The sequence below is a fragment of the Meleagris gallopavo genome, chromosome 15 (assembly GCF_000146605.3).
Source record: "Meleagris gallopavo isolate NT-WF06-2002-E0010 breed Aviagen turkey brand Nicholas breeding stock chromosome 15, Turkey_5.1, whole genome shotgun sequence".
In the NCBI taxonomy this organism is placed as follows: domain Eukaryota; kingdom Metazoa; phylum Chordata; class Aves; order Galliformes; family Phasianidae; genus Meleagris; species Meleagris gallopavo.
In genome coordinates, this window is record NC_015025.2 from 13,119,363 (window position 1) to 13,146,682 (window position 27,320).

At 49.5% G+C, this 27,320-nt stretch overlaps 1 protein-coding gene across 1 annotated transcript; it reads right to left on the reverse strand.

Moving 5' to 3' along the window:
- Positions 1-14,845: 14,845 nt before the first annotated feature.
- On the reverse strand, positions 14,846-20,779 carry LOC100549995 (neuropeptide Y receptor type 2-like). Its single transcript, XM_010719135.3, has 2 exons — positions 19,764-20,779; positions 14,846-16,189 (listed from the first exon to the last, which is right to left on the reverse strand). Exon 2 carries the CDS (start codon positions 16,152-16,154, stop codon positions 14,997-14,999), a length of 1,158 nt encoding a protein of 385 aa, XP_010717437.1. The 5' UTR covers positions 16,155-16,189; positions 19,764-20,779; the 3' UTR covers positions 14,846-14,996.
- Between the last annotated feature and the right edge of the window lie 6,541 nt (positions 20,780-27,320).

Below are 27,320 nucleotides of genomic sequence, written 5' to 3' on the forward strand. Positions count from 1 at the left end.
GCTTCCGGGTCGTGGCGGGGTGGGGCCGCGGTGTCAATAAGCGGTGCCGGGAAAGGGATTTGCGTGTTTGGGTTCTTGTTGCGGGCGCTCGGCTGGGATGGGTGGTGATGGCACTGAGGAAGGAAAGGGGCTGGGGTGCCTGAAGCTGGCATAAAGCCTCATCGTAGCTCGGCCCTGCCTGCTGTCTCTCGGTCACAGCCGGCGGGGAGCAGGCCTGGCAGCTGCGGGTCGGGGAGCCTCGGCTGCGGGTGTGACGGTCTGAGCCGGGGAAGGAGGATGTGCTGGGAGAAGTTACAAAAGGGCAGAGTGTGCCGGCAGCACCTGGTCAATGTGAGAGCTGCGGGAGCCCCATTTCGTAGCAGCTTTCCTGTCACGAAACGCAGTGTCACCCTGGGGGCTGCCACCACTCCCACTGCCCGTGGGATCTTTGGATCCCAGCATTTCTTTCCCAGTGTTTTCCTGCAGATTTGAAATGGAGATGTTGCTGTGCACAACTAATTGTCTCTTTGCTTTACATGAGCAATGAAAGATAAGCATCTGGCTCCCCAGGGAACAAATAGCCTTACAGGGCTATAAGCACTCACCCTCTTCTTCCAACCATTGGGAAAGTGAGATATTATGGGATATCTCAATCCAGCTCCTGGCTCCACAGCTATCACGCAGCTATTGTTCTAACACGTTTTTTAAATTATGCATTTTGTGTTTTTCTGTGCATGTCTATTTCTGTGTTTTACATCATGTATTCTAACTTTAGCGAAATGTAAACCACATCTATCATCTGTCTTAGATCTGGGAGAATAAGGGCTCCTCTTGTCTAGTAAGTCGTTAGAAAAGCCCACAAAGTAGTGATATGACAGCCAGTGTTAAATCTGCAGCTGGTTATTTATCTTCCTGATGCTCTGCAACCATTTATGTGGTCTGCTCGTGTTTATGTGTGATAATTGGTGGCAAATTGTCTGTTTTGTGTCAAATGTTGGGCAGCCTAATCCAAACCGGTACTTTTCCAAAGCTCTGTACTTCTGTCCAGATCAATAAGCTGCCATTTGAGCTTTGTTGGAATTATTACCTAGCCAAATATTTGAAAGAAAAGACTGCTTGGCTACACGAGACTAGTGAACTGAGAAAGAAAAAAAAAAAAAAAGAAGGAAAAGTGTGAAGGAAAGCAGCCATGCTTCCCTTGTTTTTCACAGAGGACCTTCTCACTGTGTGTGTGTTGTCAGTTGTGTTAGAAATTCAAATTGTTTCCTAACTTGGGCATTTTGATTCTTTCGTGGACACAAAGCTTTATCTCAGAAAAGTGATATTAACAGCATGTACATTGTTTTAACTGTGCTGCAATAGTATTGTGAGGAAGAGGAAGCTGCTCTTCAACTACATCTGTTGGGATCCTGAGGAGAGTTCCAAAGGAATGCCCACTACCACGGGGGAAATAGCATTCTGCCACCAGGGCACCCTGTGCACCATTACCTTGAGAAATTAAAGGCTGGAGATTAAACTCACTGTTTGTTTCACTGATAAAGTACAAGAGCTACTTTGAAGGAGTTCAAAAGACACTCAGCAATGCTGAACTACAGCAGGTATCAGCACTTGATTTTGAGTTGTCTTCAGAGTTTGTTTAAACAAATGAGATATTGTATCAGATTATTATTACTTCCATCCATCTGGAGCGCTCACATCTGTGAAGCCTTGCAAAGCTCAATCCCACCTCCTGCTCAACCAACATCACATCATGTAGTTGGGGCTGAGGCACCAGCGAGTGACATGCAATTGGACATCATCTCCACATCAGACCTCAAGCAGCACTGCTTTCCAAGATGCTCTCATGTAACCCTCCTCTGACTAAAGCTATTGGCACTTGGCAATGAGGACAAAAACCTTCCAAGAACTCCAACAGTTCAGTTCCACAGTGGAGAGCCCCAATCACACCAAGAGCAGCGCTATCCACAACCACGTGGGTGTGTGCTCTGGTCATCAGGAACGGTTTTCATTCACCCTTCTAAGCCAGTTTAAACCTCCCTGAGGTGCACAAGGATGCTAGATTGGTGACCGTGGGGTTGTGCTGCCATCTGAGAGCAGACACACACACACACACACACACACACACCAAGCTCCATCACAGCTCTGCATGCATCTCCTGCAGCTCCCAACCCACCACGCTGCTCAGCCTCTGTGCTGATGGTAACCGATGGTAACCACAACAACATGGCAGAGCAGCAGTTGGAGGAATGGAGGCAAATAAGGAAGGAGCATCTGGCTGCCTCTACAAGAGTAAAGGAGCCCCTGTTCCATCAGAAATGTTGCAGTTAAGACGTTACTATTTTTAAAATGGCACCAGTGGAAAAGCAAAAAGGGATTTGTTATATTTCTGATGAATTCTGGTATGTTCGCAAGGACAAACATCAGGGATCTCAGAAATGTTAACTCTATGCTATTTATATACACAAGTTTCTGGCTCTGGAATGTGGTCGCCTTTGTCTTTTTGAACAGGTAATTCGTGGCACAAAATCGTCAATCAAGAGAAGGGACCAAAAGTGATAGGCTTCATTCAAATTAGGTAGCAGAAAGTATCTTCTTGTTTTACCCAAATCAAAGTAACTGTTAAACTGAGAGAGTTACTGTACCAGCCTCCCATTGAATCTTCCAGGATCATAAAAATCTCATTTTCTCAGCAAGGCTGCTGTAGCCTCACATCGTGCTTGAGGTTTTCTGTATTTATAAAGCAGAATCTGCTTCTCCTCTTCGAAATTGCATTGGTTTCTGTGTTGCCATTTAGCCAAATCTAATAAACGGTAGTCAAACTAGCACGAAGTAAATGCATTTCTTTCAAAAGAGGTTACATAAAGCATTTTTGTGACGTTCACTTAAATTTTCCTAAACAATAAAATCAGAACAATGATTCACATTACTTCTCTATTCTAGTTATTTCAGTAAAATTGTTACCAAGGCTTAGAGGTGCCCTTCACATTTTAAAGTAAAATTCAATCTCTACCCAATTTTCTAGAAAATGAGGTGTAACAGTATTGCATGTTAGGTGATGAAAATAATAAGAGGCACAGTTAAAAGGACTAATACTAGAGAGTTTATGAAGAAGAGAAACTGAGCTGGGGACGTGTTTGTGTAATGGCAAACTGCACAGAAATGGCTGATTTCCCATTGCTTCTTTAACAGAGTCGTTATCTTCAGGGCAGTAGATGAGAGCATGAGAGAGCCAGCACAGGGCCTGACAGCTCACCCCCCTGAAGGCACATGAATTCTGTCCTTCTGGCAGTTAGCAGCTGGGAAAGGTTATTATTTTCCAGTATTCGTGCTGTGCTGCTCTCTCTGACGGAACGTATTGCTTTATTTCTTTACAATTGAGTTAAGTAGCATGTAGCACTCTTCTGACATAAGTCAAGATAACTGCCTCCATTCTTTGCTGAACACAGTAATGAGTTTGATCCATGTTGTGGTTTTTTGTCTGCTGTTCCCTGAGCGATGTGTTTGCCCAGATCCTTTCACAGCTTGTGAAGTACAGAAATGTGTTTCAATGAGTGGTAAATACATTTGTTAGGAAGGAGCAGACACTTACAACGTCATCACCTTGGGAAATTAGGGTGTCCTTTGTGCACAGCCTGTTAAGTGTGATAAGCTTGACTTTATCTATTTGGTCCTTGAAGGAAAAGCTAACCTGAAGACTTGGCATTTGGGGCTGCAGCTCTAATATGACACTCGAGCAGCAACAGTAGAGAAATTTACTCTACGACAGTAATTAAATACTGTGTATGAGGCAGGTAAACAGTGCTTCTCAGTCCCCATTTTGATGATACAAAAATGAAACACAAAGAGATGAAAAAGAATACGTGAAGGTCAGTACTTCATGATCCTGCTGTAATTGCTCATTGTTTGGCACAGAGCATTGATTCTAACCATATCTCTGTTTGGAAAGGGAGTGGGGTGAAGAAGTGGTGCCAGGTTAACAACCGTGCAATAATGGAATTTATAATGACTTTATGTCCTACAGCTTTCAGTGTATTTGCATCCCTGAGAGCTCAGGGCAGTCTTGTGTAGTATTTAAAGTGCTCTAAAAAGTGAGCTTCGTTGGGAGGGCTCTTGCACTGTCCCCACGGGAAGCAAGATTACAACAGTGGAGACCTTCAGTTTGACCCAGACTGGCTGTCCCTGAGCTCTTGTTTGCACCCATAACAAGTAAAATATCATCCGAGACATAAGGCACAGCCAAGTCTTTCCAGTCTCATCCCTACCAGGATAACAAATGGAATGATATCATGGGTCAGTGGTTGGACTATGGGTTGATGGTTGCACTAGATGGTCATAGTGATCTTTTCCAAGCTTAATAATTCTCTGATTCTATAATGATTCTGTGATTCTCAGCTCAAGTCCAGTGAACTGGATTCAGACAGACATCTATTCCTATCCCAGTGGAACTGTAGCATACAGCATCATTACCCATAGCCACAGCAGTCACCGGGGCAGCAGGAATCCAGGGTGGCCCTGCACAGATTCCATCTCAGGAACACTCAGCCAGCAAGGAAAGGGAATCTTCAAATTCCAGTTGAGGTCGTAGTCCATATTTTCTGGCTGAAGATATCTGTCTTTATCTGCAATGCAGATAGAAGATCCACGTGGCACACACAAGGCTGTAAGTTCTTTGGTGCAGGAGGAGGTTCGGTACCTGCATAACTGCCAAAACTCAGGAGCCTCACTGTACCACAGCAGTGCTGGCCCTCACCCTGCTGGATTAAAGCTGACATGGGAAGGCTGACAGGAGGTATGGCCACGTCTCCATGCAGCACGGATGTGCAGTAGAAGGCTGCCCAGCCACAATATCTGTCCTGGCATGGCACTGCTTGTTGCCTGCACCCAAGGGTAGGACTTGGGGTAGGAGACAGCAGATACTTCTCAAGAGCTGAGCTGACATTGCAGACTGAGCTCTCTCAGGGCCTGGGAGCCTTGATAAACTAATTTTCAGATACCAGTACAGTGAGTCTGGAACATACAGACCAAATATGAATCTCTCCAGAGTCGAGTTTGTTCTCCTTCTGCAGCGTGTAGGAAAACAATGAGGATCTGGTTTCTTCTCTGATGTCACGGTTGCAGTAAGTTGGATGCTGGCAGTGTGCACTGCTGCAGGACCTTGAGCAGCACAAGCAGGACAGAAATCTGCCTGGTTCCCATCAGCAGTACCTGGTGGTTTATTGCCACACTGGTGATCTGCAACACAGGCTGATGTGCCACAAAGCCCAGTGGAGGACCAGTTTTCCTGCATACGAAAAACAGCTCCAGCTGTCAGGTACTAAAGGTGCAATTCTGGTCCCTGTGATGTTAATCTAGTTTCAAACAGAGCAACAGAGAGAGGAATCAAGAACCACGATGGTTCACATTTTTACAGTGACTTTCAGAACAGCTGCATCTCCTGGTGTTTCCAACAGCATAATGCCACATCTCAGTGCATTACTATCAATCTTCACTCTTTCCACTGAAGAGAACATCAAAGCTCCCACACCTGCACCTCCTACCTGGGATCTGCCTGCTCTCTCTCCCCTCTCCTTGGCTGTTCTCTGCTCCATCTTGAGCTCCAGCCCTCCCTTATCACATCCAGCAGTTGTCTGTTGATTACAAGAATCAAAAGAACATTGAGCCGCGCACAACGGAGCGCTTCTAAATGCCTGCGAGTCCCTGGCAAGCAGAACTTGGTGCCAGGGCCACTTTTCACAGAGTTCCTCGCAGTGACTTGGCACATTCATCACTCTGAAGGGTTCCTGAGCAGCACGCACACAGACACAGCCAGGCTGCCTCCAGCCCTCAGCCCCAGTGCCTTCCAGCAGTTCTGTGAACTACAGAATGGGATGGGATCCAGGAACGAAGTCACACCCCCAAGCTTGTTTGAACAAGCTCTGGCACGCTTATGCTGTCCATTCTGAAAATATACCACTATCAAGTGCCAGCCAAAGTCACTGCTTTGTCACACGGGAGGGGCTGCACCTGTTTGTTAATGCCAAAAGGCATCTATCTCACACTGATTAGCACGAGCGTGTGGGAATAAAAGGAGTAACTTATCTCTAACATGGTTCTAACTGTAAAACTCAACAACTCCCGGCTATTATAAAAGAGCCACAAATATCCCAGAGAGCTTATTAATACCACATTGTGCTAGCCTACTGCCAACAGTTCTGTAGAGAGAGAACATTTCAAATCAAAATAGATCGATTAAAAGTGCGTATTCTTGCACTTCTGGACGGCAAATATCAGATAGGCACGGAGTTATAAACACTGAACAAGTATAGTACATTTTGTTTAGGAACCATATTTTTACTTGCTTATATAAATCACCAGTTATCTGAGTGAATAATGGAGGAATTTTGCTGCAGAACTGGCATTCTGGTTTTTGGGCTGGCCCAGTGAGAAATGTGCACATGGGGAAGGAGTCAATTCAATTCATTTATTTCTCCCAGGACAGCACAGTGTATCAGAAGTAGGGAGGTATGACCAGACAAGATAAGAAGACTAACAAAGGGAAAATATAAGCCGAGAAACAAAACCCAGCTTCCCAGAGCAGGATCCGTTCATCTGTGCAGCAACCCGATAAGAAACCAGGGGAACACATGGCTTGGGCTCTGGGAAACAGAGCTCTAAGAGACAAAGCGTTAATGAGTGCATTGGAGAGAAGGAGGAGGTTCTGCTCCAGCTCTGCCATTTGACAGGGCTCTCGGGCAGCTGGAGCCATGCCCATTAGTGCTTGTTAATGAGAAATGAGACTGAGCTCAGACTTGTGATTTGTCTTTAGCAGTGGAGAAGTAGGTTAAAAATTCCAGGGGGGACAGGAGCACCTAGGGAAAAAGAAAGGGGTGGGCTGCTAGCACTCGTGTAACAGCCAACACCTTTTGGGGTGTCCTCTGGAGGAGGGTTACTTTATGATATGGTTCTATGGAAAGCCAATTCCCCAGCACCCCACAGAGCCCGAATTCAAGAAATGCCCATGGGCTAGAAAAACAATAAAGAATACAGAAAAATAAATGTCTCCACAGGTAATTGATGGATGCAACATGGACCACAGGTCAGTGAAACATGACCCAAACATAAAAGCCAGCACAGCAGGCTGCTCTATGGCTTCCTAATCTGGCTGTGACAGATGATCTGTCTCAGCAGGTCACCTCCACACTGTCCCAAAGTTTTGTTTTCCAATTGCTAGGTATGCACATGATGTTGTAAATCTGCCCTGTGGCCAGGCTGCCCCATGCTTCTCTCCTGGCTTCTCACTGATGCTGCAGTCCAGGGTTTGTCATCATCCAAAGTGGCTTCAGCAGAGGAAAACCCCTTCTTCTAATTGCATCTCTTAGCAGTTGTCAGGGAAGGGAATACAAGACAGCATAAGATATCGATACAAATTGGCTAAAAAAGTGCTTTTTAATTGCCCCCCTTGGAATGCAAAATAACAGGGATGATATTTCTTTAGAATCATTCTTGTCCAAACCATTCAGAAATACTTGTGAGCAGTGGTCATTCTTCAGTAGCATCCATGCTCTGTACTGAAAGCAGCAGATGCTGCTGGAAAGTTCCAGGCACTGTGGCCATTGATATCCTTCCCACACAATGCACAGATCATTGCTTTTTCTGGAATAAGTATTAACCCCTGAGAATTCAAAATCTGCTTTTCCCTGAGTATTTAACAGCACTTTCCAAGGAAGATCTGCCTTCTTAGTACACGACTGATGGAAACATAGTTATTAAGTGTACAATTACAGTGCTTTTTCCTGCAGTAGCACTATTCAGCAAGCAGATATGACATGTTTCATGAGCCTCCAGGTGCTATTGTTGTCTTGTTCCACAGAAGAGGAGAGTAAGGATCAGCAGTTCATGATCAACTCATATAGGATTTGATAAAGCTGGAAGAAAACAACTTCCAGGTTGTTTTTTTAACTTTCTGTCTGCAATATAAAGAAACACAATATGACACAGTACAAGGAAGTAGAATGTAAGAGCTTTGGAGCAAGGAAGCAATTAGAGGTCCCCTGAATGGGAGATGCCTGGGATAACGGGGGGTGCCAGGAGAGGGGAGTGCAGAAGGGAGCACAAGAAATAGTCAACAATAGGTTGGCTCAGAGAGAGATCCATCTACGAGGCACCCAATGCCTTGGGAAAGGCCATCTGCGTTCCCACAGTGTCACTGTGTCCTGGGGCCACGTTCGTGGTGATGCTGTGGACATCCCCAGAGCTGCAGGCATGGGGCAACCCTCCCAAGGGACAGAACTCTACAGGATGGATGCAGATTGTAGGGTTACATTTGCCTTGAGGTTGTTTTCACCTCAGAGGGTTAGAGCAGCACTGCAGAGTGCAGCTGCTTTCACTCATGTAGAAACAGCCATTGATGAGTCAGAACATGGGAACAGTTCTGCTGTCAGCCAAACAAAGACCCTGGGCTCCTGCCCTCACTGCATTTGGAAAAGAGTGGTACCCAATTATGCATTCCAGTACACATGATTGCTCCGAGAACCAAACATATCTGCAGGACTCTTTTACTGCCTTCAATCTTTTGTTTGCCTGAACTGCTGGCTGTGGAACACAGAAAGTCCAGGGGAGAGCAGCAAGAACAAAGAGAGATACACCAAACAAATGCTGTTAGGAAGAACAGAAAAAATAATTGGCTGGTTTTATCTAGTGGGTATGAAAGAGATCCATGATAATACCCTTTAAATATGTATAGGTGTTGTATTATAGAGTCTTGGGTGGTGCTGTGCGGAGCCAGGAGCTGAACCCAATGATCCTTGTGTGTCCTTTCCAACTTGGGGTATTCTATGATTCTATGGTCAGGAGACAAGAAGTAATAGATCTCACTGAGGGAGATCTATTGGTTAGACATTAGGAAGGGCTCAGAGTTGTTTGCAAGGAGTGTGTCACAGCACAGGAGTGCCAGGAGAGGTGAGGCACCCTGCGATCAAGAACAGGTTCGGCAGAGGAGTTCAGGTCCTTTCGATTTATTTCCTGAGATCTTTTCTCATACAGTATGTACCTGATTAAAATACCACAGAACGTTTCCCTGCTGTCTGGGAAATCATGAGAAGTACTTTAATAGCTGCATTTGTGAGTTCTTTCCAGCTGTTTTAGCTGCTTGGGCTGCACAGATTAGCTCATAACCTTTTAATAACATAATTGAAAAGACCAGGACTTCCAAACAAACCACTGCGTATTACAGACCCAGCTTCCCACTGAGTTTGCATGAAACCAATTGGAATCACACACAATGAAGGCCTGCAGTGCCATGCAGACTTGATGTAGGCCAACGAGCCCTGTGCTTTAGGAAGACATCTTTGTGGTCATCTCATGTGACTGCACTCCTTCAAGCAGCAGACAGTTCCAGTCAGTTCTTGCCATGCCAGTTTCGCGACATTAGCTTTGCTAAATTGAGTCCTGCAGGGTTGTGTTGGAGAGTTGAGATCTGCACTTTGAAACTGATGCAGACAGTCACGTTGAGGAGACAAGCTGAGGAGCATGCAGACATAAAGTGCCTTTCGCTTGCAGGAGCCCCAAGAGATATTCCCAGCTCAAAGTTCTGGGGATCTGCTGCCAGTTCTCTTCCTCCTCAGCTAAGCTGATTGATTTCTCCAAGGTGCAGGATGTTCTCAAATTCTTCCAAAATATGTGGGAGTGACAGTTGCCGAGTAACAAAAACTCGTCACTCTTTTCCTGAAATGCTCAATCCCTCACGTTTCTGTTTTGTAGAGCGGGCAGATGAAGCTGTGAGTTGGGCACCAGTCTAGGATCAGGATTGCTCAGATCTCAGCCTTGCCCTTGGGTAAATCTATTGGGTCAGAGTTCAAAGAGAGGAAGGGATCTGACTACCTCTGGACTTCATAAACACCATCGGGGATGCATTTCATGATACACTGAACTGACTCAGTATCCAATGTAATGAGATTGTGGCAGCGATGCTGTGGCCATGGAGAGGCTGCCTAGTATTTCTTCAAGAGGTGCTCTTCCCCAACACGTACCTTAAAGCCCTTGTCTAGCTGATGTCAAGCAAAGTTGGAACATCAGACACCAAGCAGAGTCATCATCTAAAGATGATAGATCCCACCCCTTCACAGGAATTAGGAGGAAAACTCAGCCCTTTTGATATCTGTGGGACTGGTCGAGAAGAGCAAATGATCAGGAATGAAGAAGCTGCCTTAGGAGGAGATGTGCCGAGCTGGACAAAGAGAAGGATGATGGCACGAAGATTTACAATATGAAGAATGCAGTGGATAGGGTGAATGTTATCTGCTGGCCAGCAAGTGCTGCAGTGCCAGAATGAGAGGGCATTTGCTGAAACTTGTAGGGGATTCATTCTAACAGACAAACAAAAATGCTTCTGTACAAAGTGGGGAGTGAGCTTCTGGAACTTCAGCCACCAGAGGCTGTGGGAACAGCCAGAACGGTCAGGGATGGTGTATGGGAACTGTTGAGTCACAGCCTGAGCCACTGATTGAGCACCTGGGGAAAGAACCTGGTCAGCCCTGGGAGCACAGGTGAAAGCAATTCAGGTGTGCAATTGAAAGGGGTGGAGCCTGGCTGCACCTCTCTCAGACCTCAGTTAAGGGCTGACAGCCATCGGGAAAGATCTCTGGTTGGAGATCCTTCCCTTGTGGAGTCTTTCCTGCAAGCCTAGATCTTCAGAGATAGGTGAGCACCTTTACTTTTCCTTTGAAATGCCATCCTATCCACGTTGGTCCCTTTGGTGTTACACTCCTGTACTGCCCTTCCACGGTGTTAATCTTTCCGATTGTAACAGAAGGCTAAGATCAATTAGTGAATGACAAGTCTAGAAATGGATGCCCAATGGTCCAGACAAAGGGTTCCCTCTAAGATCTCTGATACAACCATTGTGGTTGCTAGAAGTATGAGCGTCCTTCAAATTCCATCCATGGGCACGTCCTCTCCTTACTGTCTTGAAATCTCACTCTTTGACCCATTGGCCCTCTTCCTCCCACGGAGCAGCAAGGAGAAGCATCTTGGATACACATCCTGGATGCAAACAGTATCAGAGTTTGTGGCACATCAGCAGAGTGACTGACACAGCAGAATGACAGGGGAACAACTCCATGTTCATGCACTTCAGTAAGCTGGTTATAAACAAAAGGTTTCCTTCTCTAATGTTCCCAGTCTTTCTGCCGCACTGGAGAGGACTGAACTAATGAAGATCTCCTGTGAGCAACATGAAGAACTGTTCCTTTTATATTACACTAAAAAGAACGTAAACCAGAAAAAGCATTCTTTGCTGCAATAGATCATGAGAGACACTAAGGTATTGCTATTAGCAGTGGAAAAATGCTTTTCTCTCAAAGTCTTCTTCAGCCCCATATTCATATAGCACTTCAGCAGAGGGTGCTGGGGTGTCTGGAGAGAAAATGAAACAGAGGTTGTGCTGTCTGAAGATAAATTGGTACTTCCACTGGCGTGTGAGTGACTTTGTCTTCTTTGGATTTGTCTTCTAACTTAAAAAATGAGACCAGAGATAACGATGACTTTACAAACCTGCCCTTCTTCCCCTCTCAGCCCCTCCTGAACAAATCCCTTGGATGAAATGAGCTCAACAAGAAGATAAATGTTCTGGCAGTAATGTGCAATATTATTTTTGGCACTTGAAGAGTCTCAAGCTAGATAAGGGAAGACTGAAAGGAAGACAGAGCTTTTTTGTTATGTTTGGTTTTGTTTTCCAAATGCAAAGAACCAAATTCTGATTGCACATTTGAACACGCAGTCCTTTCCTTTTCTGGATTACTGCAGTGATTTCTGATTTTTCACCACATTAGCTGATTCTGAGGCTTTATTTCAAACCCAGTGCATTCAGAGCCTGGATGAAATCGCACAATAACGGAGCTGAGAGACAAAAGCATGCAAAGGCAGCGCCAACTCTATGGCTCCTGCCCAAACAAAGGGCTAATTTGGCTTCAGACACAGTTTGCTGTAGAAATGATAAGATTAACACCTGATATCAGGGGAAACGGCTGAGCTGTCTGTGACCTCCTTCAGCAGAATGGCACTCCAGCCTCTCTTTTATGAGCATACATTAGAGGAGCTGCTTCTTCACACAGAGCCTGCAGAGCTTTTGTGGAAAGCTCGGAGCAACGCTTCTGCAGGTACATCTGGGGGCATGTTGAATAAAACATGTGCCATTTGACACTGTTCGCTTGGGCTTCCGTGGGTAATGGGAGAGGGCACATGTTCCTGCATGGCAGAGAGCCACGAGGATGGAGCTGGCCTTTACAATAGCAGAATGAAGCCTGGGGACACACAGGAGTGGCTTTGATTCCAGCAGAGCCCTGAGCAAAGATCCCCGCTCACCCTGCATTGATCTAAATGCCTGCTGCATGTATTGCCTCCAGACAAGGGAAAATAAAAGCCCCAAACCCTTGCTCTCTGTGTGAGCGTGAGCTTGTTATAGACACATCTACCTGGGCAATCAAAGGGGAAGGAATTATCAGAGCAAACTATGTGTTGCAGAGGTGGAATTTCCAGTGCTCAGAGAGCATCAAGCACAGCTTCTGCTCTGCTTTGTCAAGCCTGCAATTTGATACGAGGCTCTGAGACGTCTGAGAGCTCCTCGAGCAGTCTGTAAGGAGGAACAACAGGTGCCTGAGCTGCTCTTTTAAATGAAGATGTTGTCACGTCCCAGCTCTTGCGTTCTTCTGGCACGTGAGTGATCAGAGGCGATCGTGACAGCCTATGGGGTATTTATTTACTCCAAACAGCCTTTGCAAAGAAGTCTTGCTCCTTGGTCTCTGCCTTCTGTTGTTTGGCAGCGGGCGCAGGGCTGCTTCCCATCACCAGGGGCACTGCAACTTTCCACGGGGATGTGACACAGCTGAGAGCTATTTCTCTGCCTGGATGTGGAAGGATGTAACTTTTCCAAATAGCAGGGAAGAAACAGCAAGCTCGTAGGCAGAAATCCATTAGTAAAGCTGCATGAGTGCATTAAATAAAGCAAACGGAACTTTGCTGTTACGCTCAAGTAAATAGTTTCTCCTTCTCAGTTTTCTCCCTCTGCTCTATAAATGCCATCGCCAGTATTTATTTGAGAAGAACTGGGATCTATTTACTTATTTATCCATATTTAGTTTAAAAGCCTGGGCTCAAAATTAAACAGCCATTCATAATGTCATTATCAGCCCTGCTCTGCGGTCAGGTTCTGTATGTGGTGTCACAGGACAAAACCTTTGGCAAAGCCCTGGAGGAGCAGCTTAGCTCTCTCATCCATCTCATCCATCTCATCTGGCAGCATGATGGGCTTCCAGGCTTGCACTGCTGTGTTGCTTTATTCTGACATCTATCATGGCATGGTAAATCACTTTCTGAAGTGTTTATTGGTAATAGTTGAATTCTTTCCACCCATTTAAGCTGCTTTTGAAAAATAAACATTTCCTTGTGCCTTGAAGTTTGATGGAAACACAGGGAGCATTCCTTGGGTTGGAGAAATAACCGGTTCACGAGGTAGGGATGGAATTTACAGTGCTGTGGAGGAGAATATCCTCCTCTTCCTGCAGGATGGTGTCTCCCTGGAAGGAAGCAGAGGTTGCTTTCTTGTACCTATTTAGGAAAGCGGAGGAGGAGATCAGAGGGCAGAAATAGCAGAGAGATTAAATTCATCAGCATAACAGCCAGGAGCCAATGCGGAGAGCAAGGGCTGGGGGCAGGTCAGCCTGGGGTAGGCAGAGCAGGGGGTTTGCATGTAAATCCATTGGGGGTTACCTCTCGAGGACTCCAGTGTGACAGCCCCACAGCTGACCCAGGCTGGTGCTCTTAGTGCTCTTACCACTGATCCTTGCTCCTAGAAAGGCCTAAAATCAAAGTTTTTCTTTTCTTTTTGTCTTTTATGAGGAAGTCTGTTGAGTCCCTCTCCTGCATCTGGGAGTTACTTTCCAATCTGACTTTGGAGACGGCACCAATGACAAGCTGCTGAGATCACAGCAGCAATCAAGCTTCCTTTGATGGTGGAGCTAAAAATATGTTACCAGCTGACAGAGCCACGGGGGAAAGAACATAAAGTTTGGTTTGAAAGAATACTTCTTCCTTTGTGTCCATGCACAGAGGACATCCCCTCTGTAACAAACATGCAAGTGGGTCACTTCCGAATGGAAGCACCCGTGAACAGACCCGTACTACCTCCAACCCCACCATGAGAAAAGCTTTAAAACCCTCTGAGCACTTTGGAGGATGGTGTCACTGACAGTTTTACCTCTCTGGTCAATCCAGCAGTAATCGATGCAGGAGCTCCATCCCAGGGGCTGGAGGAAAGAGCCTCGGCCAGTAGCCCAGCTCAGTTTCACTTTGCTAAATCCAAGGCATTGGCTTGCAAGCTCCCTGGCTAATGAAAGGTAGCTTGTGTGTCACGAATTGTCACACCAGAGGTGTCCCTGAAGCCCTGCTTCGGTATCTGTAAAAGAATCTGTGATGAACAGTGTCACTGCCACCTCCTGGGCCTTCTGGAGACAGGAGCTCCTCATCTGAGCTGTGAATGCACAGATTCATGCCATCACTGTGCGAGTGAGTGGCTTCAACAGACCTGTTCCTCTGCCACGGCCCATGGAGCAATAGCAGTGACCGGCCTTGCTTCCAGATCTCCTTCCCCTTGCATGCATTAGCTAAAGGTGGGTCCATCATGCTTTTGGTAGGGGCCATACGGACAAACAAGCACACACAGTATTGGTTCTCTGTTGATGTGTTGTGTGTTGGGAGGTAAAAGATTGAACAACCCAAACTGGCACATGGAAATGCCTGAAAAGGCATATTTAGCTGGCTAAGTGGAAGCCCCTTCCATGATTTTTGGTGATTCTGCATGCATCATGGAGAAAGGAAAAATTCACTTGTGTGGTCAGGGAGAAATACACCAGATTTATTGTACTGAGAGATACAAGAGGTATTTCTATGCGGCTGCAGTAGCTACATAATGTTTCCCAAAAAAGGCGTTCACCAAGAATGTCTTCGCTCAGTCAGCCTCAGTTCTGGAGGTGGACACCCCATCCCTAAACCTCTGTGGGTCCATTGCCAGCAGCGTGCCTGATGCTCCCATTTAGGGTGCTGGCCCTGAAGATGTATGACCTCCCTCTCACTGAGCCTTCGGTGTGGATGCTTTCTGGCTTGTTCTGGCAGCGGAAGAACATGAGGAAGCCATTCCGATAGTTCTTGTTCATCCATCCGTAGAGGAGGGGGTTGACAAATGTAGAGCACATGGCTCCCACGTGGAAGACGGTGTACAGCAGTTTGTATTCATGGAAGATAAGAACCAGATCAAGATCAATAGCAAGCTGGAATATGTGGAAGGGTAGCCAACAGACTGCAAAGACCACAACTACCATCACCAGCATTTTGGTGGTCTTCCTCCTCCTGCACTGGTTTTCATTCCGAGATGTGGGACTGACATGGTTTTTCAGCTTGAACCAGATCCTGGTATAAGCGTAACAAATAACTGCAAGAGGAAAAACGTACTGCAGGAGGAGCATGGACAGGCTGTAGATAGTGGCATCTCTGTTATTACCAGAAGGCCATTTTTCGGAGCAGACAGCCATTTTGAGGTCGATAGATGGGATTTCCTCATAGCGGAACTCTCTGAAGATGGCCAGAGGACCTGCTAGGATGGCTGCAGCCAGCCACATGATGGCTATGATGGTGAAGCTGAGCCTCCTGGAGATCCTGCTGTCCAGGTGGAACACAATACATCTGTACCTATCCAGGGCAATCACAGTCAGGGTGAGAGTGGACACGTGCACGCTCAGAGCTTGAGCATAAGGGACCAGATGGCAAAGAACAGCTCCAAACTTCCACTCATCCAGCAGCGTGTACACTAGGGTGAAAGGCAGACAGAGGGTGTCCACCATCAGATCTGCCAGGGCCAGGTTAGCTATGAAGAGGTTGGTCACAGTCCTCATGGTTTTGTACTTCACTATGATGTAGATGACCAAAGAGTTGCCAATGAACCCCAGGAGGATGATGAGGGAGTAGGCAGCAATCAGAACTACCTGGACCCCTGGGATCTTGGTGCTGTCCATCATAACACTGCGGGACCCAGAGAGGTCCAGGCCGGGAGTGACGAAGTCCTTGGTGTGCCAGCCCTGTGGCAGCTTCTCATCTACTGCCTGCTTCTCCATGATGAGGGTGCTGTTGGCTCCCTGCAGCAGTCCCATGCCTGGCTTGGCACCCTTGGATGGGAGGAGGAGGTCTGGAACACAGACACGGCAGAACTGAGAGCAAGGGAGACAACAGAGTGTCTGCAAGAGCTGAGACTTAATGGATGTGTCCTACACAGCATTCCAGGCGGTGACACCCTCCTGCCTTCCCACTTACCCCATTAGTTAGAGCTTATGATCAGATGAATGCCAGTTCCCCAAGGAAATCAGGGCTCGTGCTGCTTCCCATGAGTTTCTGGGATTCTGTTTTTCAGTTGTACAAGTCATAAAGTCAACCAGGACGAGACTGTAGGTCCTGAGAAGATCTGCTCATAAAGCCTTTCTGCACACTGCCTCACTGCTCCTTCAGGCTGGGCTTTGCAAAACTGGGAGCTGATTTAAACAAAGCAAAAACGTGGGACCTTTTGGTCATCTTCAGATGGCAATATGTGTCCCCCTCTGATCTCAGGAGCATCCCATGCTGCTCCCACCACCCGAGCATCCCCGGGCAGTGGCTGGCATTGCAGAGCTCCTGCTGGGAAGCGCACGTGCCGCAGAGCCGTGCACAGGCAAACAGCCGGAGCTGTGAACAAGCATCCAGCAGAGCTGCTGCTGAGAGCCAAAGCCCCGGCGTCAGCGAGCCTCTCACCATGCCATGCACAAATGTCTGTGTGAATCTGGCTCTAGGAGTGAGGGCCTTGGCCAGTGAGCCAGAAGTGACTCAGCCTGGAACCTGCGGTTGGCGTTTGGTGCCATCGGAACGGCCGAGTGTTGGCACGGAGGGGCTTCTGTGCGGTCCAAACGCAGCAGGAGGAAAGCCAGCTCTGTCATTAGCTTCTTCCCAGCCTGTGTCTCTGATGTGCTGCTGGCGTGTGAGGGGAAGGGTGTCATGGTTCCCAACACCCCTACTTTCCCTTATTTCCACCAAGGGAGCAAAAGTCATTGCCCTGCCCAAACTGGGCTGTTTGCAGAGCACTGTGCTTTCTGTGACGTGGCGACAGAAGAGGACAACACTCTGCCACGGACGGAGGGAGACATGAGGTTTAAATTAAGGTGGGAATTGGGGCAGCCCCCTGCTCACCTCAACCCCCTGAGGAGTGAGCTGCTCTGATTTCATCCCCTGTGTGATGGGAATGCTACCGGCTGGGTGCTGAAAGGCTGCTCCTGGAAGCTGCCCTGCCTGCACACCAGCTTTCTTCTGCCCTCTCCACACCCTTTTGCTTGGCTATTGAACTCCACAGCTGGCTGCTTTATGCCAACCATTCCTCCAAATGAATCTGCTGGCTCAGCTACCGCAGTAATGGAGAACACAAAGCTGTGGTGGAGGGCGGTGAGGGGCCACAGGGCTGGTGGGGGAACAGCAGTGCTGGACACATTGCTGGGGGCTGCACTTTCCCTGTTAGGTTTGTACACTTCCCAGGCTGTCTAGCCTCACTTTATCACTGCCACTTGTTACCTCTTTTTTTTTGGCCTGTCCCATTTACTTATAGTGCCCACATCCTGCCATGACACCAGCACATGCTCCCTTCCCTCCTTCCCATCTCACCACCAGCACACTGCTGCATCCCATTACCACATCTGGGGCTGTTTCCTTTTGCTGCAGACTGGCAGCCACCCTCCATCAGAGAGGAGCCAGGAACATCAGGGTTATTGGAGCTGTTTCGGTTCCTAACAAAACAGCCTTAATGGAGCTATTATTTTATTTGCTTTGCTTTGTGTTTTTTGATATTTTTTTTTTCTGAAGGGGAGCTATTAAAAATCAATTAAGGCATTTTAATTAAGAGGCAAAATGGTAATAATAAGTGTTCCTCCTCCAGGGGCAGCCTGGAGGTTGCAAGGATGCTGCTGGAGTGGACCGTGGTCTGTTCTAGTGAATAATGGAAGTGCTGGCATATGTGTATGCTGCTGCCCGTGCCCAGCAGGCCTGCCAGGCAAGATGGAAAAATCCTTGGAGCTGAGAGCCAACTGTTTTTGGGAGAGAAAAGCAGCAAAGCAAGGCCAGAAGGAGACAGAAATACCACCGAAGCCAGAGCTGGATAATGGAAATCTCTTTTTCTCTCCCCAGCAGCAAGACTGGGTCGCAAGCAGGCATGCTGTGTGGAAATAAAGGGCACAGAAAAGAGGGAGGCAGGGACAAAAATGGCTCAGAGCGTGGCCAGGAATCATGATCCTGTCATGGCTGTCCTTGACTGGGAAGGGGGGAGTGGAGGCACTCAGGCATCCCCTGCTTTCTGCTCCCAACCTGGCTGATGACAGCCACGATCTCTTTCTATGGCAGCACTGGAGCGTGAGGGCTGAGGCTGATGGATGTTTTATGGCTTGGCACACGGATTTGTTCCATGCTGTGTCCTTTCTCCAGAGCAGCTCAGCTACATCAAACCCCCTCATCTTTAGCAGCCTGCTTTGGAGCATTCATCTCATCTCCATCTTAGCAGCTGGTGAAGCCCCCTTCTGCCTGCGCTCCAGCACAGCATATAAGGGAAGAAAACACAATAAAATGGGATGGTTAACAGAAGTTAACCAGCCTGCCTGAGGCCACACAGAGAGTCTACGTCAGGCTGGGAACACAGCCCAGGTTCCCTCACTCCCGTCTCCTGTACTCACCACCAGAGAGGAGGCAGCATCTTTTGGGATAACTAGAGTGGCCAAAAAGAGATGAGAAGAGTTGCATGAAAATACAGTGTGGAGTGATGGAGGGGAGGGGGCTTTGCCCTCTGTGTGTGATGTGCTGGTTTGAGGGCAAGAAGCAGCTCCGGAATTATATCTTGAAGCTAAAGTGCAGGTAGAAATTATCTTGGGCACCTCCATCTCCAGCAAAGGGGTAATTGCCCCACTACAACATTGTGGCAGAAGGGGACACAGTGCTGCAGGACATGCTGTGGGAACAGGGCAATGCTGTCCTGAGATAGCACAGCGTGACACCATGATGAGGCTGTTGTGCACTTCATGAGGGCTACAGAGAGAAGAGAAGGCCCTGCAGAAGGAACCCGGCTGCCCTGGGGGGTCTGCAGCCTCAGGAAAGTTTGGGAGTCTGGGATAGATAAGACAAGGGGAGGAGAGGGAGACAGCAACCCCACTAACAGAACAGCCAGGGAGCAAACCTGCTATCCTGCTTTGGGACAGACCAGAAACTCAGTTTTCTGGTGAAACACATACTACAACAGGACCAGGATAACCTCTGTTCCACAACCAACATGCAAGCAGAGCATCAAGCAAGCAAGCACCAACTTCCCTCCTGCAGCCCTCTGCCTGCTTGTGCCTCTCTGTCCCTGAGGGCAGTGCTGAGCACCAGCAGCATGTGCAGCACCAGTAGCAGCACTGGCAAGCTGGCAGAGCCTTGCAGAAAGCCACGAGGAGCTGAGTGCAGGAAAGAGGGGGGTTTCTCAGCATCTCAGCAACACTGGGTAGCTGTACCTGCCTGGTTTCTGCAGCCCCCTGCTCCGCTCTCACTGCGCATCCCACTTCCCAGGCTTCCTGGTACTGCTTGGGAACTGTTCAAAACTCACCTGGCAGTATTTCTGATTCACTTTCTCTCTCTTTCAGCTCTCAGGATCCCTGGATTGCTGGGATGCTTGAACCGTGCAGCACGTCTGAGACCCGGCCCCAACTCACCCTTCCCCGACCCACCTGTGTCCTTCTGGTTCGGAACAGCTCTCCTCGCACTACGGCCTCATTGCGGGCTGGGACCCGTCCCGTCTTCTCTCCTGGAGTCAACCTGTGGCCAGAGGGTGGAAAACACTTTTCTGCAACTGGCTTCAGAACAGCGAGGAAGTCAGGCAAGGATCGGGGCTGCTGCGGGGTGCTCCATCACCCGGGGAAGCCTTGGTGCCCTGCTGCCTCTGAGGAGTGACTGACAGCCCCCGTCTCACAAAGCTGGATGTCGTGTTAGCTCCTGAATGAGAGAAAGGCAGGGAGCGTGTGTTTAACAAACAGAAATGGAAAGGGGGAGGGAGCCTGCTGCTGCTGTTTATACAGTGCTCAGCCACTGAGGGGCTTCTTGCATCGAGGAGACAGGAGCTTTTCCTCCACATCCAGCTCCCTCTCCAGGGATAGCCTTGGGATCGGGCTGTGCCACCAGCTGGGTGAGCATCCATCCACCCCACCACACAGCTCCCCCGTGGCAGGGCTGGGGTCACAGCCAGGGTGGGCAAGCAGAGGGTCTGCAGGTCCCACATCCCAAGGGAGCCTTCCCCATCCACCCCACAGCCAACTCTGCTCTGTGCACCTACTCACATAGCACCTACAGGAGCACTAGGAGCAAACCCTTCTGTACTTTGTGATACCAGTAAAGGTGACGGTGAGATGTTTTAGCCACTTGGCAACGTCTGTTTCTATTCCAGAGCCAGATTCTGTGTGGAGCTAGGAACCAGAGCGAGCTTTTGTTTTAGGGTGCTCAGCACTGCCCCAAAGCAGCAGCATGTCCAAATTTCCAGAATCCAAGCTTGCAGGAGCCCAGGAAAACACTCTGCAGCCAGTACAGGGAAGCAGAAGGAACAAGGCTCCTTAACCTGCCAACTTTCTTCTTTGAAGAGAAGTCAGGTTTGTTTCCAGTGCAGGATTTCCAACTTGGACAATGTGTTTGAGTCACTTCACCTGGGCAAGGAGATGTTCCCAGAGCATGGGGGGGAGAACAGCCCCCTCAACTCCCGGTAACAACACAAGGTCATCGGGGGTGTTTTGCTTCTTGCGATTTGTTCTCCTTTTCTTTATGAGAACACAAACAAGGAGGGATTTCAACTGCCTTCTCGTGCCACAAAAGTTGTGATGCAGTAGGAAAAAGAAAAAGAAAAAGAAAAAGCTCCAGTGGCTCAGCAGAAAAAGGAGACTAAGTCCCTCTGCAGGCAGCTCTTCGACCCGAGACTCAGGCAGAGGTCCCTGCGATTCCCCTTCTTCCTCTTTCTCACCCATCTTCCCCAGGTAAGCACTGCTGTGCTGCCTGAGCAGTCCTTGCCTGGGTGTTCTGTGCCTTCTCCCCCAAGGAGTTTTGGCTGAGCTGCTCTGGAAGGCAGAGAGGATCCTGTGTTCCTGGTGGACGGGTTCTCCTCATCTCCGGGGCTCACAGCAGCATGAGGCTGATTTCTGCATGAGTGAGAGACTTTCTTCTCCCTCCTCTTGTGGTGAAAGATTTCTCTGGTCTGTTCCCCAGAGTCCTTTGCTACAGCTCCCTGCTCTTCCCTTCCCTGGGATGCAGTGAAGTGAGAAGCGCTGATGGACAGCAGAGAAACTGCTCAGCCTGGAGCTGTGAGCCTCATCAGGACCATGGGGTGCATTCCAGTCATTTTTGGCATGTGGCAGTTTCTGGATGTCAGCAAAGGCAAGCTCTTAAATCACGGATTAGTGCAAGTCCCCAGCCCTGTCCTCTCCCACGGTCTCAGCAGAGGGGTTAGCACCAAAGCCCACCATGCAGCCAAGCATCACCTCTCCAACATGCAGAAGCTTTGTCAGCAGTAGTGCTTGGTGGGCCAGAGTATGGGCAAGGAGAGCTGTTGGTGACCCATGGAGGATTCTCCCCTACATGACCCTGAGGCTCCATCATCCCAAGGAGAGGTGCTGGGACTGCTGCCTGCATTCTTCCATCCTCGTACCCCAGGCGTTTGTACGTATGGGTGTCCCAGGAGCCTTGTGTCCTTCTGAGCACACCAAGATTGCTCAAACCATTGCTGCAGCCCCAAAGCCTTTCCCAGCAGCTACAGGCTTTGATTAGGCAAAGACAAGTCTGCTCACATGCTCATTTGAGAATTCAACAATGAACGTCGTACTCCAGAGAGTGAAAATGATGTCAAAAAGCCGAGAAATAGGGCAGAGCAGAGGGATGCTTTTCATCGGCCCACGATGTGCCGTGTCTCTGTGAGCAGGCAGGTCCTCACTCTGCACACCTTGCAGCCAGCTGCACTCTGTAGCTCCGCTGCTGTCATGAAAGGCACATTATCTGATCGCTCCTGGGGAGAAATTGCTGAGAAATCTGTTACCAAGGCTTCCAGATGCTCCAGTTCAACCCGCTTCATCTGGAGCTGCAACACTGACATACTTAAAAAAAACAGCTTTTCATTTTTCAAGCATCTGTTTAATCCCACCTGCACGTAACCAAAACATTTCCACTTCTCCTTCCTGTGGTGTCAAGCCTGTGTTTGCTGAACAGCCTCAGAAGCAGCAGCATGTTGTGGTTACACAAAATCCACTTTTCCATTTGAGCCCTTGAGTTCACGGATGCAGTGGATTTGGGAATCTGCGATTGCATTTGGGAACAAAATTAGCCACAAAGCTGCTCAGAGGTGGGAGGGAGGATAGAAAGCTGTCTGCACTCTCTCTGAATTTAAAAGCAGGTTCTCATTTTGTAACTGCTTTTTGTCCTCATCTGAATATCTCTGGAATTAGTGGAGGAGCAGCAGTGGGGATAAGGTTTTGCTGAAATACCAGAGCAACCTGCTGCAGAGATGCACCACTCTGCCCTGCTCTGGGACAGGAAGGGACAGGGACACTGCAGGCATCACCAACATCAGGGTCAGGGAACCAGGGAAGAGGAGAACACATGGAAAGTAATTGGTGGGGTTTGCGCCCTAAGGAAGAAACCGTGCTTCAGCTCCTGGGAGCAGACAGAGAGGGCTCTTGGGGCTGACACCAAGGAGGGTCTGCACAGCCACCCCTTCCCTGCCCATGTGCAGGCAGAAAAGTGGGGTACTGAGCAGCCCCGCTGTGCCTTCAGCTGCTGTTTCTGCAAGTCACTGCGCTCAGAGCTCGCCTCATTTATTAGAGGGATGTTGCTTGTTGTTTGTGTACCGAGCCAGCTAGAAAACAGCTTCTGCAGAAGAGGATAATTGCAGTCAGATAAGCTCTTCAGAGCCGGGATTGCAAAAATATGATACATTGTACACAAGCCGTCGTCCAGATAAACCAGAAATCTGACTGAGTTCTGGGGTGGGAGCGTGATTCCGGGTCTGCAGCGGGCTCCCTGCTGACTCTGGGCAATCTCTGCCTGACTCTCAGCTCCCTGCTGAGACCAGAGGTGACAGCAGTGGTGACATGCACCACACCAGGGTGCCTGGAGGAGCAGCAGGGGCAGCCCTGCCAGGACAGCCCTGAAGTGCTCCTTCTGTCTGTGGGATTTCTTTCCTAGTGGTCCATGTCACTCCGTGCTGCCAGGCCCTCCCGGACTGGATGCTGCTCCTTCTATGGGACCACAATGAAGTCACAGATTTGCAGCCAGCCTGTCACTCCCAAATGCCATGTGTGCTGAATGGGCTGGTGGCAAGTCTGAAAGCCTTTGGACCTTGTGTGCATCTTTCCTTCTCCTTTGGGGACCCCAGTGCAGTGAGAATGGGACCCTGGCATGCAGGACAGATCCAGACCCGGCGTTTGGCCAAGAGTTGTCTTGGCTCCTTGTCCCCCAGAAACGTGACTCACAAGTCTGGTCCCTCAGGATGGGGCTGACACTGAGCCCCCCCTGGGCGACATCGATGTCCCCAGGGCACAAATGGAGCATGCACATGCTGTGCCAGAGTGCACGAAGCCATATAAAGGCAGAGCTCTGCGTTTGTCCTCTTTTCAGCTCTTCCAGGCGATGAAAAGGACAGCTCACAGCCCTAATTAGCTGGGACATGCTAATACCGCCGAGCTTCCCTGGCCAGCACACTTGGCACGAACGCTTGGGACACTTTCCAAACAGCCGCTCAGGGGAGCGCGTGCCTGCAATTCATTATGCACTGAGCAGCTTTTCCTCTGCCTCCACCGAGGAGTTCAGAGCAGACACGAGAGGTCTGGAGCCTGCAAATCTGTTTGGAAACCCATCTGGGGGCGGGGAGAGAGGAGGTGTATTTCTCCCTAGGCTTTAGAGGTACTTCAGGTGCATGGGGACATCGGGCTTTGCACTTCCAATTGCTGCAGCCTGTGGCACTCAGCTTCCTGTAAGGAAAATGTTGCCCTTTCGGGGTGACATTTACTTTGGGCAAGAGACATACAGCCTCCTGGGACACGTGGGGTGACATCATTTGTGACACCATTTGCAGGACCAACCCTGGTGGTGGGAGAGAAGGGAGAGCTCTGCAGGGCACACAAGGCAGAGCGCTGGCTTATTCCCCTGGAAGAGGAACCTGCCCTGCTCCCGTTGTGCATACATCAGTTGGTGAACTTTGAGTGGGCAGCAAAGGGCTCTGAAATAGATCAATTCCTCCCCGTGGTAAGATCATGATGGGAGCATCCCAAAGGTGAAAACCTGCTCTGGGCTTGGCTTCAGCCAGGCTGCCTCTGGCACCTGCATCTTTCTGGGATAGCAAAGCCAAGGGAAACACTCATGTCCAATCACTCATGCTTTGCATGCAATGCTGCACTAAGAGGTCTTCTTCTACCGAAAAAACCCTTGGGTTAAGAGGACTGCATGACAGTAAATGAGTTCCCTCCATCTCCACTGAATGATCTGAAGATTTTCATATGTGACATCTGGGGATGCTGTGTAGACCTGGGCTCTGTGGTCCTCTTTAAAGCAAACAATGACGGAGCGAACAGCCTGGAAACAGCCAGGGAAAGGCCGTGTGGGGCTGTGCTGTGACTTCAGGGCTGATCTCACAGCTGCTGTGTGCTGGCCGTGGAATGATAACCCACAAAGCACTCGAGCACCTTGAGCAGCCAAGCCTGTCCGGCCAATTTTGCAAGGTGAGCTCAGGATGACCTTCCCCTCATCCCTGAGGTCAGAAGCACCAAAAACAGCAGGGGAACATTGAAGAGCATCACCTTGAGAGCCAGGCATGGGGTTGGCTGAAGGGCTCGGGCACAGCTCATGGCAGGGAGGGAAAGCTGCTTTGTGCTGTGTGTGGAACATCAGAGGGCTTTCATGCACAGCTCAGAATAAACAGGCAAACAAGCGGCAGCCAGAAATGTTAATATTTGCAGAAATCTCCTGGTGGATGGCGCCGAGGTGTGGGGAGCTGCAGGGCGGGGGTGGAATGCAGGCATGGGGAATGTCACATCGTGGTGTGGCAGTGCGCCTGGCAGCCCTGTAGGATGGTTTACACAAGGCTGGGCTGGGGAGTTCAGGAGCCACATGGATTTGCCCCTAAAACTGAGTTCTTTGAGCATTCCTGGGGAAAACATCATGAGGCAGCACTCATCCTCCCATGCCTGCTGCAGGACCTGCTTCCCACATGCCATCACCAGTGGGCTGTGTGCTCAACTCTCCCAGAGCCCAGAAGCTCAGAGGAACCCCAGTTCCAAAGTGCAGAGTGTGTAGCATGAGATAGAATGGTCCGTGCTGAGCCCAAGCCTTCTCCATAAGATCCTGGATACAGGCAGGACAGAATGGCACTGACATTTCTTCCATGCCATGATTGGGATTTGAGCCTGTGATTTGAGTCATGATTTGAGCCTCTTCAGTGCCTCTCAGCACCTCCACATGGTGCTCATCAGGACCATGGTGCGGGTTCACCCACTGCTTGGGGCCAGTGGGACACCTGCATTGCACACAGCTCCAGTCTTGGCATCATTTAGGTGGTGGATAGTCATGTGGTGGTGGATGCCCCATTCCTGGAGTCATTCAGTGTCAGGCTGGACCGAGCTCTGAGCACCCAATGGAGCTGTGGGTGACTCTGTCCATTGCAGAGGAGTTGAATGGACAGCCTTTAAGGGTCCCTTCCAACTCAACTATTCTGTGATTTGGGCCTGGGAAGAAAAAATATTGGCAAATAACGGCCCACCCCTTGGGCACCCTTCTCCTCCAGCTATTTATCCAAAGATATCTTATCTCTGAGCACTGCTTCATTTCCTGCTTGCTTTTCCAACCAAGCCCTTTAAATCATGTCCCCACGGCTGAGGACACAGAGGGATGCATTGTGTTCGTTATGGGGATGTGGCTGTTACCTCACTTCACCTACTCTCTCCTCCTTTCTCTTTTTCCTTCCTGCTGGCTGCTCTCTTCTCTGTATCTTTTCCCATGGGCTGGGGTCAACCCAACCTCTTGGGGCCGCCCCATAGGCCACCATCAACACCAAAACAAAGCAAAATGGGGAACTGCAAACACTGGGAACCTCAGCCCTTCCTCTCCCTCCATCCGTTGGGCCCCATCCTTAGTGGTGCTGCTGACACCAGTCCCTGCAGGGCTGAGCTCCACAAAAATGCACTCCACAAAGACTTTGTGGCCCAACCCGGGGCCTTTGGGTTGGGCTGCTCAGAGGTGCCAGCTGGGGGAAGCACTGACAGAAGGGAGATGCCAGGAGTGCTGGAACAAGAACTGGAGATCGGAGACACTTGGCAGCATGTTTTCAATCAGCAAATGGGAGCCATGAGCAATTGGCTGGTGGGTTGTGTCCACAAGGTTACAGTAAGTGAGATTCCATCAGGCTGGCAGCCAGTCACTGGTGGGGTCCCGGCTGCCCTCTGTCAGCACTGGGACCAGGGGAGCTGGGCCAGCTCTGAGAGCCGCAAACCTGGGCCGAAAGAAACCAGGGAAAGGGAAGCACACTGAGCAAAAGAGATGGATTCCCCCAGTGCTCTTTTCCACATTCTCACTGCTCAGTGCAGCAGCAGGTCGGTGCAGAGCAATGCAATGAAGTGGCAGTAAATCAGTGGTGTGTGCGTGCAGTGCAGTGTAGTGCAGTGCTATGCAATGCAATTCAGTGCAGTGGTGTGTCTGTGCAGAGCAGAGCGCAGCAGAACAGTGCAGTGCAGTGCAGAGCAATGCCATGCAGCATGAAACAGTGCAGTGCAATGCCCTGCAGCACTGTAACAGAGCAATGCAATGCCCTGCAGCACTGTGACAGTGCAGTGCAATGCCCCGCAGCATGTGACAGTGCAGTGCAATGCCCCGCAGCATGTGACAGTGCAGTGCAATGCCCCGCAGCACCGTGACAGTGCAGTGCAATGCCCCGCAGCACCGTGACAGTGCAGTGCAATGCCCCGCAGCATGTGACAGTGCAGTACAATGCCCCGCAGCATGTGACAGTGCAGTGCAATGCCCCGCAGCACTGCCCCACCGCAGCCCCCCGCACCCCACCAGGCGCCGCCGCCGGCCCGGCCCGCTCACACGTGACCACATCACATGCCGGAGCCCAACCTCATTCCCGGGCTCAGCTCCCGACCAATGAATGGAGGGGCGGGCGGAGCGTTCGCACGGCGATTGGTCGAAGCGGACGTCAATCCGCACGGGGCCGAGGACTCAAAGTTGGGAGGCGGTGGGCCGCGGGCCGGGCCGGCTTTGCG

What these genes read in the sequence shown, in the direction of transcription:
- LOC100549995 (XM_010719135.3), bottom strand. Translation starts at nt 16,154, where the DNA reads ATGGGACTGCTGCAGGGAGCCAACAGCACCCTCATCATGGAGAAGCAG.